The following is a 16282-nucleotide window of genomic DNA, read 5'->3' as shown; positions in this document are numbered from 1 at the left end:
ACACTTCTTCGTTCTCTTAAATAGAATTAATTATTATCATTGAATGCGTTTCAGATATAAATATAGCGCTGCAAATCTCGTTGCAAGAATTAATGGCTTTAATGATATTTTAAAAAGCGCCTTTTCATTATAATATTGTATATGAAATAAATTTATAGCAATTTATTTTGTTAAAAAATAACTGGATGTTTTGGGATCAACAGTTTCGTTCATTTTTTGAATTTATTATATTTTAAGAGTAAAAAATATAATATAAATATTATCCTGAATTTTTAAATACGTGTTCCTTTTTCAGATATGTGCGAAAGAAAAATAATTTAAAATAAGAATAAAAAGAGCCTTAAAAGCTTATCTTGCAAATATGTACAATTATGCTGATTTTTCAGTGAAATCTTGCAATGAGCAAAATATTCATTACAGTGCTCCAATCAGTGATATTTTCATTGATTAAGTTTAAAGGGAATGTTTTATTCGAATAATTTCTTGGATGTTTGAGATTAGATATTTTAACGATTATATAATAAAATATATTACGATTTTATACATATATATGTTACAAGTTGTTTATTCTTTAAATTTATCACAAGTCACAATTTAAATTTTTGAATATTAGTTAAAGTGTTTCTTTTTAAATATGTTTATGTGAGGCTTCTCTCGAAAAAAATATAATTAAAAATAATTAGAAATAATTTTGAAAACTACAAATATATATGATTATGCTGATTTTTTAATCAAATCTTGCAGTGAGTAAAATATTCATTGATCTTCAATCAAATAAGTCATCGTTTCAATCATTGACATTTTTATTTAATTTTAAGAGAGAACATTATTCGAATAATTTATTTGAATGATTATATAATTACTTAACGATTTTGTAAATATATACTAAATTATTTATTTGCGCATAATAAAGGCGTCGAGAAGACTTGCATTTCCGGATGTTATCTAATGCAATCTCGCACTCTGGATCAAGTGTGTATCAGCGTTCTCGCTTTACATAGAGGAAAGAAGCGAAGAATTGTCTTATATAATTATTTCACAAGCGCGCGAGCGCGCTAACAATCTTGCTAACGTGTGTTTAAAAAATGTGCCGATCTTAACGAAACGGAATATATACGAATCCGTCGCTCATATATGCGAATCAGTCCGCAAAAATGTCGCGACAAGTGCCATCGTTCATTTTGCTGCGCATTCCTCTCTTTCTCTGCTCGACGATTATTTTTATTAACGGTGCGTATGTGTATATATTTCGTTTTATATACGCCTTTGTTTTTTCCTCGTCAGTTTTTAATTATATTATGTTAATAATATTGTTTTTATTATTTTATTCTAATTATATTATTTACGATATTATTATCGTAATTTCGAAATTTTTCTGTTCTATAAATATATAAAAATATTTTTTCCCGAAAATATATCATATATCAATGATTAAAGATTAATCGAATTAACAGCGAATTGAAGAATTTACTTCTGTCTTCCCAGGTATCAAGCTGACGTCATTAAACGTCAAAATGACGTCATTTTGACGTTGATGATGTCATTTTGACGTTGAATGACGTCAGCTTGCTACCTGGGAAGACAGAAGTAAATTCTTCAATTCGCTGTTAATTCGATTAATCTTTAATCACTGATATATGATATATTTTCGGGAAAAAATATTTTTATAATGTATTTATAGAACAGAAAAATTTTAAAATTACGATAATAATATCGTAAATAATATAATTAGAATAAAATAATAAAAACAATATTAATAAAATAATATAATTTCAGCTTGCTACCTGGGTTGAATATTTTCGAGATTTTATAGCTTTCTAGTTTTGGGAAATAGTTATTAGGATTTAAAACGGTTTGTGTGCACAAGAGGAAACAAATTGGAATCCGGAATTAATTTTTCCTCCCTTTGTAGCGGGATGTGTCGATAGCTTTTCCGATCGCTGCTCGGATTTGGTTCGGTTCGATGTCGACGAGATCGAGAATCATCTGTCGAAATTAAATCTCACGGATGTGTCTACTGTGAAAATAATGGCCGCTGGATTCAAGTGTCCGACCTCCGCTTTGCCCTTTGGCACCCTGAAGTCCGACTGGTCCAGGATGCTGCTGCTTCGAGATGCTCAGCCCGAAGGCTCGATCATCAAACGTAAACTCGTCCGGCTGATGCGTATCTTGATAATCGCTTATTATCAAATGGAGGAACATTTCGAAGCAACGGATTCTGATGCGATGCAAAAGTAAGTCTTCTTAAACCCTCCTGTCAATAATGATCAGATATCCAACTTTAACACAGGTAGCAAGCTGACGTCATATTAAACGTCAAAATGACGTCATTTTGACGTTTTTTGACAGAAATCAGCTGATAACTGTCAAAAAATATTAATCTGGGATAGTATCAAGTTTAATCGAGTTTAAAGTATTATAAAAGTGTATGAATCATATTATTTTGGTCGAGCTTTCTTAATTCGGCCAAGAAAACTGTTAATGCGAAAATAAAATGACGTCATTTTGACGTTTAATTTGACGTCAGCTTGCTACCTGGGAAATAATGTATTAAAAATGTATGTTGGACATTTTCTCCACCTAAAATAAAATACAAAGCCTTTGTATTCGGAAACTTCCTAAAAGATACAAAAAAAATTTATTAAGATATTCGGGGCTTAAAAAATTCAATGATACTAGTGGTGGTCGCGTGAACTATCATAAATGGCCGTCGCGAATATACATCTAACCTAACATTATCTTGTTAATATTATTTTGAAAAATTAATTAATAATGTTCCATTCATCACATGAGATTCTGATATCAAAGCACTTATTTGTAGATGTAAAAAGTATAAATCTATTCTTTCTTGACTTTTCACAGTTACACCACACATTAATAATCATATCGGAATTTATAATATTCTGGTCTTTGATCATATTCCTTGATGAAGGCGTAACTTTTGTATAATCACAGAGTTTATATCTAGCCGTAATGACATCTTTTTTATTAAAAAAATTTATTTTTACACTTAAAACTTTTATTGTTATGTTGTATATTTACGGTGGCCATATTTGTTTTGCTTCAATAGTGCCTCTCTTGCCGCGGTGGACGTTTTCAATTAATAAAGATATAAAAAAGTTATAAAAAAATTGTGCAATATGTCAAAAAAAAGTTGGTACCCGAATATTTATGCATTGATTAAAAAATTATATATTGACAGAAAGGTTAAAGGAATATATCTTTTAATAGAGAAAAATAGGTAAATTTCGATAAAAATTCGTGTCTCTTTTTTTTCAAGACAGCTATATACTTCATTTTACAGCAATATTATAATATATATATAAAATGCAACTCAAAAATATATGACTCACATTATCAAATTCTCTGATTAATTTGGAGATGATTTTTCCTCAGTCGAAATGTCGAGGCACCAATAATTTTCAAACTATATATGATGAAAAAAAGAAGGGGTTCTCGCAAACTAAAATTATAACGTTAAAATATTAACAAAACATTTTTCAGTTAATTTCAGTTTGCTTTAATAGAATTTTAATTTAAGACTTAGTTATAAAAATATAGGATGGCAAAAATGAGGAATACATATGCAAAAATGATGATCTCCTTCGACATTTTCGTTGATAAAAAATCGTCTTCAAATTGGTCAGAGAATTTGATGGGTGTACATATGTTTTTTTTCATTTACACTCTATATATATATACAATATTTTATATATTGCAATACAATTGTAACACTTGTCTTCAACAATTAGCCCAAATAATTAGTGACTCCTGTCGCGAGCGATTATAGCGTGTTTCGGCGAAATATAGTTAAAGTGACATATACGTTCTCTAAATATTTGATTTGCCGAGCGTGACGAAAGTTTCGTGAAAACTTGGTGAGTGCGAGAATCGCGTGATTCTTTGAAAATGAGCTTTAACAATTCAGCAGTAGCTTATTTGCCGAAGGTAAGTGCAGTCGGAGACACGTTCCCTTGTAATCAAACTCCCTCGAACTTAGTCCAATACACGTTTCGCGTCTATTTAAGTTAGGATTTAAGCTAAGAGAGAGAAAGAGAGAGAGAGAGAAGTTCTGGATGATGAATTTATCGGATCGCTGGGGTCTTAGATCCACCAAGTTTTTCAAGATATCCTCTATCATCTGTCTTGTTTTACTTTAGCAGATTTTTTTTTGTCATTTTCTTATTTTTCTTAGCTGTGTTAATATCTGTCAAGGCTCGAATTGTAAAAGTTAATTATTTTAATTTTTTAATTATTATTAATTGTAACTTTTTTAATTATTTTAATTTTTGTAACATATTATTTTAAAATTTAATTTGCAAATGACATTTAATTTGCATTTAATCTGATTTCTGTCAAAACTATTAATAAAGTGTTAATTTGCTAATTATATTTTAAAGTAACATGAAAAAAATTAAAATAGTAATATGTTATAAATAATATATGTTATAATACTTTATTCTCAATTAGTATTTTAACAGAAATCAGCTGATAACTGTCAAAAATATAAAGTATTTGAGTTTAAAGTATTATAATATATTATTTAAATACATATATTATATTTTAAAATAATTTAATTTGCAAATTAACGCTTTAATCAGCTGATTTTTGTTAAAAATTTTAATAAAGCGTTAATTTGTTCATTGAATTTTTAAATATAGTGATATGTTGAAAAAATTAAAATATAGTAATATGTTTTGTAAATAATGTTATAATACCTTATTCTCGATTAGTATTAGTTTTTTGACAGAAATCAGCTGATAACTGTCAAAAAATATTAATCTGGGATAGTATCGAGTTTAATCGAGTTTAAAGTATTATAAAAGTGTATGAATCATATTATTTTGGTCGAGCTCTCTTAATTCGGCCAAGAAAACTGTTAATGCGAAAATAATTGACGCCAATACGTTAATATGATTTCAGCAAGTCTCCGATGAAAGAAACGAAGAAGACAGCCCTATCATCGGCAGCGGATGACACCAGCAAACTGCTACCTTCGAATATCAGTTGGATAAATGAGACTTTTAATAACAATGTCGATCCTTATGATTCGAGCACCACGAGAACCGACACCACGACCGTAAAGAACTGCTCGAGCTCCAGCGTCGTTCCTTTCGAGATCAGATTGAAATATGAAAATGTCACTCAATCGCCGACCGATCTTACCTCGAATCGTCCGGAAAATACTTCCCTCATCCCGAGAAATTTCACCTTTAAAATACTCGATAATTGTTTGAAGCAATCTTTGAATGACATCGCGCGCAGGGCAACCAAATCGCGGCCAGGTTTTCGAGTTCTTGAAGAATAAGGCCAAGTATAGCGAGCGCGCGGCTCCGAGAGAAAACGAGATCGACGATTACGAGGGATATCGCACCAGGATATCGTCGCCGACGAATGAGTTCTGGAGGTACGCTTCGGCGTTTTCCACGGACGCACCCTTTGCTAAACGAGCTTATCGGATGTGGGGATCGAACAGATTCAGGACGAGTCTTCGGAAGTCGCGAAAACGCGCGAAATCGGATGTCAATGTTAACGAGAACTTGAGGCAATTTTATGGTGTCGAGAAAAATGAAGCGATGATGAAGTAAGTGATTTTTTCTCTCACGAGAAATTTTTCTTAATCCTTCTGTCAATCAATTTTTTAACAATATATGGATATCTGAGTGCAAACTGGATGTTTTCGATGCGTTGCGATATCTTTTGACAGTTATTAGCTGATTTCTGTCAAAAAATTAATATTAATCGAGAATAAGGTATTATAAATTATAATATATTATTTACAACATATTACTATTTTATTTTTTTAAATATATCACTATTTAAAAATTTAATTAACAATTTAACGCTTTATTAAAATTTTTAATCGAAATCAGTTAATTAATTTACTAATTTTTATTATATATTTTAGGAGATTTCTGAATTCAAAATTCTTTGTGTTTTATATAAAAAAAAATTCCGATTTTTAATATTTAAAGTTACTTTGGATACCTGGATATCCGTTCATTGATAGAAAGGTTAATTTAAAAAGTCGAAATTATATACGTTTCGCAAAATAGTAGTGCGAAGAACTTCGTCAAATGTGTGAGACATAATTTTCAATTTTTTTTCTATAAACAGGGTGAACGCGTAATGTGATTATCTTAAATTATTCTGTTAATAATAGACGATCGAAATTTTTTTGTCGTATATGGCTGAAAAATATTCTTGAGATGATAGTACATTTTTTTATCAATTTTATTTTTTGCAATTTCTATCTTTAATTTAAAAAAAAATATAATCATTTTAGAGTCTCTTTGAATCGAATTATGTGACACAAAATTTTGATCCATTAACAACAGAATAATTGATAAGGTTATTCATCCGGCCTGTACATAAATCTAAAACAATTTGGAAATAAGTTACTCACTCGGATAGAATTTTTCAAGTAACCATTTTCTCTTCTATTTATTTTCAGAAAATATACGAGCGACAGAAATAACATCGCGATCGAACGCGAAGGGAAAAAAGTGACAGGATGACCGAGAAGAAATACAATATACGTCATTTCTGCATTTTGCGCACAAACGTCCTTCCACGATTTTATTATCTGACGGGCCCCGAGCTTCGCTAAACGGACAACGCTTGCACATATTTTGCGGCAAATCTCAATAAAATTGATCTTTCAATATATCTTTCTGGCGTTATTCTCGTAGCGAGCGACATTTGCACGAAACGGTTTGAAACAATTTTTGTACGTCGATTTCGCACACCAGGTATAAATCGATATATGATGAATTATTTTTGCCCTGCTTCCGCGCGTTTTTACCGAAACAATTAATTTGATTATTATATTATTTTATTATCGAATGCCCAAAAAACATGGATGCAAAATAACAATATTCCAGCACGTGAGGCATAATTCAATTATTCAATTGTTGTCAATTGTCAAACAAAAAATAATATTAGTTAGATAAATTGTAGATATCCCTATAACATTTAAAATTCAATTAATGTTTTTAAGCACAATTTAATAGGAATTCCTTATTGAAAATATTATAGTTAAAAGTATTATTTAAAATTACCATAGAGTTAATTAAATTAAAGATACCATAGAAAGTTAAAATTTAAACATGGCAATTGATCGAATTTCAAGTATGGCATATAGGAATACCTAAAATTTAGCTATACTAACTAATATTTTTCCATGCAATTGGCAACAATTGAGCGATTATGTGTATAATTGTTCCTCATCTAAAATTTAATTACCTAAATAATTAATATTTTTAAGCACAATTTAACAGGGAATTCCCGAATTATAATTAAAAATATTAGTTGCCATAGAAAATTAAAATTTAAACATGACAATTAAATATTTTAATTAATATTTTTAAGCTATATAGTCATGCAATTAATATTTTAATTAATATTTTTAAGCTATATAGTTTAATAGGGAATTTCCCGTTAATAAATTATAGTGAAAATTAAATATTAATTACCATAGAGAGTTAAAATTTAAACATGGCAATTAAATTTCGAGTATACTATAGGGATATCTAAAATTTAATTATATGGTAACTAATACGATATATCTTCCCATGCAATTGACAACAATTGAGCGATTTAATCATATGTCTGATAATTGTTTTTTTTTTTCATAAATTCTGTTTAAACCCTATATTTGCGTAATGTAAATCGTGTAACGGCGGGATCTCGTTTACTTTACCGTCTCGAATGCGTTTCCCTTCTGTAAACCTGTTGTTCCCGAAGAAAACACGTTCAACCGAAGACGGCACGTACGATTGCGCCACGACGGTTCAATATATCTATTCTCGATATCCGGAAAATATATCGTCGTCTATCTCGCACGTGTTGCACGTGGAAGAATTCGCAGCTCCATAAGGATCGGAATTTATACGATGGATGCAATGGATGGGACACATCATTATACAAATATTCCGTATCAATGGCCGCTCTTTTGGCGGAGAAAAGTCGCTTCGGTAGCAACGTAATTTAATTTCTCAGAAACATTATTTTAACGTTTGATGATGTCAGCTTGTCACTTGGATTGCCAGATCTGGAAATAGAAATCACCCCACTAATACATTAACGTTATGTAAACGTTTAACAAACGTTTTATCGTTTGTTAACCTGCACACACACACAAATGGTCTGTTCCTTTAACGATGAAAACAGTAAAAATCCAAAGACTGTATCACTCAAAGAATTATGAGTCTTTATATTTTTTAGTACACAAAGAATATTGATGTGCCCAATTAAATTTGCAATCTTTTAAAACTCTATTGCGAATAAACCTCAATAATGAATGATACAGTATTATAACGTTTGACTATAGATGGACATTCACATGTTTTATGAACATTGAAGTTTGAACGTTCCTGAAACGCTTATAAAACGTTAATGTGTTAGTAGGGTAACAATAACGTAACCTAATTTCCTAGAAACGTCATTTTAACGTTTGATGACGTCAGTTTGTCACTTGGATTGCCAGATCTGGAAATAGAAATCACCCCACTAACACATTAACGTTATGTAAACGTTTAACAAACGTTTTATCGTTTGTTAACCTGCAAATGGTTTGTTCCTTTAACGAGGAGAATAGTAAAAATCCAAAGACTTGTATCACTCGAAGAATTGTGAGTGTTTATATTTTTTAGTACACAAAGAATATTGATGTGCCCAATTAAATTTGCAATCTTTTAAAACTCTATTGCGAATAAACCTCAATAATGAATGATACAGTATTATAACGTTTGACTATAGATGGACATTCACATGTTTTATGAACATTGAAGTTTGAACGTTTTTGAAACGCTTATATAACGTTAATGTGTTGGTGGGGTAGCAACGTAACTTAATTTCCCAGAAACATCATTTTGACGTTTAATGACGTCAGTTTGTCACTTGAGTTGCCGTATCTGGAAATAGAAATCAATCATGTTTTGTTTAAAACTATATCTACCATTTTTTTCTGTCGATAAATGCGATGGAGTTGAGAATTTTTTTATAATAAAACGCGAATCTCTCGATTAACGCGTAACGCGCGCATTAATTTTGCGAAATAACACGTGTCTCGCAAATGAATCGCGTCGCTGATTTTATATCGCGGAAATATGAAAATAAAAAAATGAATGAATTTTCATTCCAGAATTCATAAATAGGGATTCTTGAATTAATTGAATAAATGTTTAAGAGAAGAATTCGAACGAACGAGCGAGCGAGCGAGCTCGGAGGAAATAAAAAACATTATTTTTAATAATAATCGAGTCGCGCTTGATTCAATCGGAAACGTAACGATAAAGAAGTTGCAAACTTATAACAGACGCTTAACTGGGAATAAGGTGCGGAGAAAAGTAAACTGAGAAACTAATCATGACCGCGAATTCAATCGCGGGATTTCCATGGAATCACTGTTCGGAATCGTTGCCAGACGCTTCTCCCTTGCTCCTAATATTAATTTTAATCTACATAAATGCATAATAATAAATTCAATAGCGGCTCTCGCGGATGTGCGCAATGTTGCCGAATCGGATATTACAGCATTCGGAAAATTCTTCTCGCGTTTGTTCGGGGTCTCGTTTTGTCCGAGTGTAATTTCTCCCTTTGTCTTAGACAAAGGGGCGTTTTTTTCCATGGGGATAATACAAGTTTTAATTAAAAAATTGCAGACTCTTCATAAATTTTTATAAAGAGTTTATATAATTAAAATTACAAAGATTTATATAATCAGTCTTTTATTATTATTATTATTATTATTATATGCTCGAGATTAATAGATTGGAAAATTGTTTGATTCTTTCTCGTTTTATTAAAAGAAAAAACATTGGAAAGCGAGGATGTTGCGCTTGTTCTTAGCGAAAAATGAAGTACGATGGATAACGTTTTATATATTAAATCACGCTCTAGAGAAAGAAATAAGCAAGAGACGAGGAAAGATTTATGTATTTCTTATTGATTTAAAGACGACATTTGACGTAATAAACAGAGAAAATATATATATATATATATATATATATATATATATATATATATGGACAACGATGTAAAGAAAGTAAGAATAAACAGGCACTTATAGTAAGGGAAATAAAAGAAATGTAATATTTATATATGAAGAAATAATCAATAAAATAAATAAAATAAATTGTTTTAATAAAGCAAAAAATATCTTAATATATACAGAACAAATTTGGAAATTGTGTCAAGATAAGAATATATAAAATAGTCGCTAGAATTAGGAAGAAACATTGGGATCAGAGAAGAAATATAAAGACTGTTTTTGAGAATAGAAACAAATAAAAGAATAATTAAATAAGGAAAAAAAATTAAATTTAAATCGAATAATAACACACTAATGGAATTTTAGGAAAACAGAGAAAAATAGATGAAAAACAGATAGAGAGAAATATATTTTCGTAACGGAATGTCTGAGATAGAAGTAAAAAGATTAAGAAAGAAAGGGATTGAGATGGGTATATAAGTTATCTGAAAAAGATGTAGAGACTCAAAAACAGACGCAACATAATAAGATTCAGAATTCCAGATATAAAATTAGATATAGAAAATTATTTACGACATTATTTAATAACCCGAATATTTTAGAAAACAAGATCAAAAAAATTTTCAAAAATTATTGCGAGATTCAGAAATAAAAAAAAAACTCTAATTAATTTAGTATGAATAAGAAAATATATCTAGAATATGGCAAAATAAAGTTGCAATTTTTTAGACAATTAGTAACAAATTATATTCTCGAGGAAAGAAAAAGTATAAAAATGAATCAATTATTGTGGGAAGAAGGGAAAGGAAATTAATTGAACGAAGAAAATTGTAAAGACAAGGAAAGAAAATAAGACCAAAAAATCTAGAAAACGTAGCCTTAAGAAGGAAATAAAATAAGTTTAAAGATAATTTTAGAAATAATAATTTTAAATCTAGTGCAATTTGGCTATTAAAATCAAAGTTATTAGATAAAAAATATGCTCTCGGCATAAGAATATCACTATTCTTTATCTAGTAACTTAAACTTACATATATTTTATATCCACATCTTAATTATACTGTATGCTTTAAAAAGTTTATATAAAATTTCTGTTAAAATTGAAAGACGTGAAATATAGTATATCTATCTAATAGTTTTCTTATAAAGATTTTAGTTCTTTTTTAATGTCTCTCAAAAATTCAATTTTTTACATATTTGAGCTTTTAAACTTTAAAAATTTTTTAGATTGTAACTTGTAGAATTTTATATCATATGTCATTTCTTTGTTGATTATATTTTCTTGATATTTTTTCTATATTTGAAAGTTTAAATTTTAAAAAATAAGGAAAGTTATCGGAAGAATAAAAAGGTAGTATATAAAAATTTAAATAATTGAATTTTGGATTGTAATTTTTAAAACTTTTTTTGTATCATTTTTATGTTATGATTATGTTTAAAAATTGTTTTTCCTGATTTGTGAAGAGTTAAATTAATTGAAATTATTAGCTTAAAAATTCTGGAAAATCTTGGAATTGTGATTTTTGAAATTTGCGATTCCTAAATTTTAATTCGTGCGCCTTCTTTTTGCTATATTTTCTGAATTATATATTTTTTTATAATCAGAAATTAGAATTTTTATGATTTGCAAAATATCAGCCTTAGTAAAATTCATTTTTCTAACTGTCGACGGTCCATAAATACCATTAGTCGATAGTTTGGAAACCTCATTAAAAAGTTGTGCTTTTCATTTGTTAATTAAATTTTCCTAATATTTTTATTATCTTTGAGAGAATTAATACCTTTTCACAAATCGAATTATTGAATTTTTTAATTAAATTATTAAATTAAAAAGATTCTTAAGATCCTGATTTTACATCGTGTCATTTCTTTATTTTTCTTGATACTTTTCTAATTTTTCATATTTAAATATTTAAATGTTTTGCTCGTTTAAATATTTATGATTCTTCAATTTTAATTCCTACTCTCTTCTGACTAATTCTTCTAATATTTTTTCGAGTTACAAAAATGTTGATTTTTGTATTTTAGACTTTGCAACTTGAAAAAATTCCAGAAATGTTTAGAATCGTGATTTGTGGAATTTTAGTTTGCTATCTTTTTGTGCTGATTCCGTCCTCTTGATTCTGTGCCGATTTTCAGAGTTTAAACTTTCGGGATGTCTAGAAACTGAAATTCTTGGAATCGCGATTCTTTGAATTTTAGTTGATGTGTCATTTCTTGTATTATTAAATTGTTTGGATATCTTGTTTATTTTTGGAACATTTTTTTAAACAGTTTCAATAATTTAATTTCTTTTCGTTTTTGATTCTTAGAAAATATACTTATGCAATATTACATTCGTTTTGCTTTTCCTTTATTTCTTTAATTATCTATCGATAAAAAGATAAGTAAATATAAATATTATTGATAAAAAATATTAATAGCGTAAACTATATATATGTATCAATTTAATTATAATATACGTATTCTTTAATTCTTTTATTAAGGTAAATCACTCGTTTATTCGTTAACATAATTGTTTTATCACATATACATTAGAATATGCATAATTATATTGTTAATTAATAAATAATGATAATTAATAATTATAACAAAATCTATATCAGAGAAATGATATGTGACAATCAAGTTTAATAACGAGTGATCGTTTATCTTTTTATATGAGAATAATCTTATTTTGATTTCTATTAGAAATGTAATTATTGCGATCATCCACATTTTATACAAGATCTTAAGTATTTCGTCACGTTTTCGAAAGCTGAGATTTAAGTAAGGACTACAAATACGGTATTTAAAGACGTCGCAACGCGTAAGATAATTGTTACTCCGTTATAGAGTTGATTATAGTAATTTTCCTTGCTTTGTCTAATTTCCCTCTCGCTGTCGCCCTCGTTTCTTTATAACCCCGGCATGGAAATTAGCTCCGGGCTTTCGTATCGCGTTCGGCAAAGACCAGCGAGAGATTGCGAGAGTCGTCAGATAAAAGCAAGGGGCTAATATTTCAGTTGCTTTTTACGGTTTCGTTATTTTACTCCGTAACGGGAGAATATCTCGTTGCCTCACGATTATCGTCAACACCGCTCTCTCTCTTAAAAAAAATAAAAAAATAAAAAAATGAATCAGTGAAAATGTCACCAGTAGCGAGATTTCACCGAAAACTCGCATTTTGTTCCTCCTTCTTACATTTAATTTGACTGAAAAATCAGCTATAAACTTATTTTTCTTAGCAAAATTTTATTTGGTGGTTTGCTATACTTATATTTTTAATTGAAATCACTGCTTATTATTAGAGACCCTAATCAGAGTCTGGACATAAGATAGCAACTTATTCTGATTGGTCAGCTATTCTTCTTACTTCTTGTTGATCTAAGCTATTTTAAGCCTTCAGTCAATACATAATTTTTCACCTTTCTAATATATAGATTCGGGTATGAAAACACACTGCGTATTTTTGTAACATTTTTATTTGAACGAACAGACAAATAATATATTTTTGTTGAAAAATCGATATTTCTAATAATAAAATGAATATAAACAATTATGCAAGATATTAAAAATAGATGAAAAGGTAGACAGTCTGCAGTGATCTAAATTCAACTTTGATAATATTTAATATTTAAAATAAGTACTTGTCATTTTCTGATCATAGTGGTTCTTTTTATGAATTTCTTTATCAATTTTTATCTATTTTTTAACAAGTGTATAAAGTTAGAAAAGAAGATGTAATTTTAAATTATTCAAGGCTGAATCTTTTTTAGCTGATATATGCAAGAAATTATTTACGAGAATGGTCATCTTATATGTACACACATATGCATGAAAATGTAAGATGAGCTATTCTCGTTTATTAAGCTTCCAAATTGATATCTAAACATATTCACTTATATTTCTTTATCCAATGCCAAAACCGTCCTGGTCTTATTTTATAAGTACAAACTGCCAATAAAAAGAATAAATAGATTTACAGTTTACCTAACCTCATATTTTGTCGATAAAACAGGAAAGAAACAACAGACTTTTCAAAGACATTTAGGATTCCCCTAATTACAAAGATACATAATGACAAAAATTGGGAACATGTAAAAAATAATACCCTTCCTGCTGGTTTTGAAATACCCTGTAAAAAGAAAAGACCCCCCTAATACATTAACATTATATAAGCGTTTCAGGAACGTTTGAACCTTAACGTTCATAGAACATGTGAATGTCCATCTATAGTCACACAAACGTTATAATACTATACCATTCATTATTGAGGCTTATTTAATAGAGTTTTAAAAGATTGCAAATTTAATTGAGCACATCAATATTCTCTGTGCACTAAAAAATATAAAGACTCACAATTCTTCGAGTGATACAATAAGTCTTAGGATTTTTACTGTTCTCATTGTTAAAGGAACAAACCATTTGTGCAGGTTAACAAACGATAAAACGTTTGTTAAGCGTTTACACAACGTTAATACGTTGGTGGGAACATTATCTAAATAAAAAAATTTTACACAAAGTAAAAAAATCACCCCTTCCCTGGTAAAACCCATGTAAACCCCGTTTAGACTCACAATTCTTCGAGTGATACAATTCTTTGGATTTTTACTGTTCTACGCGGACGTTCTCATCGTTAAAGGAACAAACCATTTGCAGGTTAACAAACGATAAAACGTTTGTTAAGCGTTTACACAACGTTAATACGTTGGTGGGGACATTGTCTAAATAAAAAAATTTCACACAAAGTAAAAAAATCACCTCTCTCCTGGTAAAACCCATGTAAACCCCGTTTAGACTCACAATTCTTCGAGTGATACAATTCTTTGGATTTTTACTGTTCTACGCGGACGTTCTCATCGTTAAAGGAACAAACCATTTGCAGGTTAACAAACGATAAAACGTTTGTTAAGCGTTTACACAACGTTAATACGTTGGTGGGAACATTATCTAAATAAAAAAATTTTACACAAAGTAAACATTGTCTAATAAAAAATTTCACACAAAGTAAAAAAATCACCCCTTCCCTGGTAAAACTCATGTAAACCCCGTTTAGACTCACAATTCTTCGAGTGATACAATTCTTTGGATTTTTACTGTTCTACGCGGACGTTCTCATCGTTAAAGGAACAAACCATTTGCAGGTTAACAAACGATAAAACGTTTGTTAAACGTTTACACAACGTTAATACGTTGGTGGGGACATTGTCTAAATAAAAAAATGTCACACAACGTAAAAAAACCACCCTTTCCCTCGTAAAACCCATGTAAACCCCGTGTAACGATGGGGTCGGCTCCGTGAAAAGATCGATATCGGAATCGCTCGCATTCGGACGATCGCGAGAACAGCTCATCTTAATCACCGATTCATCACTCGCCATTGCCTCTCGAGGCACTCGCGCGTGAAGCTAACCAGATAGACGATACATGGACCGTGCCGAAGCACAGCCTCCGCGCGCCGATCTAATAGATTCGGTCCGGACCGAGGAAGAGGAGGCGGAGGTGTATGGACAATCTCGCCCTCGATCCTGCTACACCGAGGGGGTTAATGACTGGTCTGAATCCCTCCGGTCCCGGGGAGAGGAATGTGAGGGTGAGAGAGAGAGAGAGAGAGGAAGCGAGAGGGAAACTTAAGGCCGGTTCTCGGGGATGGCTCGAATTGATACCGACGTTCCCGCTGACGTGGACGGAGTCGACCCGCAGCTCTCTCGCCGATAACAACCCTTAAATCATTCCTAACTGGGGGTCGCCACCTCTGTCTCCGCGCCTCCCTCCCTCGTCTTCTACCCCTTTCCCTAACCCCTCCACATCGCGTCGTTCTCTTCGCCCGATGCGTTTTTCTTCTTAAGGAGAATCGATGGTATCGAGAAGTTGCTGATTTTTAGGGGTTAATTATATTAGGGAAATAAAAATATTAGGGAACTAAAAAGAGATAATTCGAGCGAAATAGTAAAATCATAAACTTTATTATAACAGGGAAATAAAAATATTGTATCAACTCGAGATTGAGACTCACTCTTTGAAAATTAGCAAGCGTTATTTGACAGCACTTAAAAACAAGCGAAATGGCAAAATGGAAGGAAAATTTTATGACTTGTGCATCGAGAGCAAATTTCTTTATATACGAAATTAAATGAACTCTTTATTGAACGATCTTATAAACATCTCAGTGAATTCATGCCGCAGCTTATGCAATGTTTCTATCGGTTTGCGTCCGTGCTCGGTCTATCTCCAATAATACCGCGAACCTAAGCGACGCGGAGTCGATCAACGAAGCGTTAATCGCTCGCAAAAGTGTCTATTGTT

General features: G+C 30.4%; 1 protein-coding gene across 1 annotated transcript; it reads left to right on the top strand.

Moving 5' to 3' along the window:
- The first annotated feature begins 1117 nt into the window (after window positions 1–1117).
- On the top strand, window positions 1118–6669 carry LOC114939395 (uncharacterized). The gene is given in 5 exon segments (XM_029313689.2): window positions 1118–1230; window positions 1913–2234; window positions 4924–5266; window positions 5268–5584; window positions 6455–6669. Coding segments are annotated over 5 exon segments (1122 nt in total). The 5' UTR covers window positions 1118–1154; the 3' UTR covers window positions 6519–6669.
- Window positions 6670–16282: the final 9613 nt, after the last annotated feature.

The sequence above is a fragment of the Nylanderia fulva genome, unplaced genomic scaffold, assembly GCF_048542155.1.
Source record: "Nylanderia fulva isolate GAGA-0341 unplaced genomic scaffold, ASM4854215v1 Scaffold32, whole genome shotgun sequence".
NCBI classification, from domain to species: domain Eukaryota; kingdom Metazoa; phylum Arthropoda; class Insecta; order Hymenoptera; family Formicidae; genus Nylanderia; species Nylanderia fulva.
This window is presented reverse-complemented; position numbering and strand designations above follow the sequence as displayed.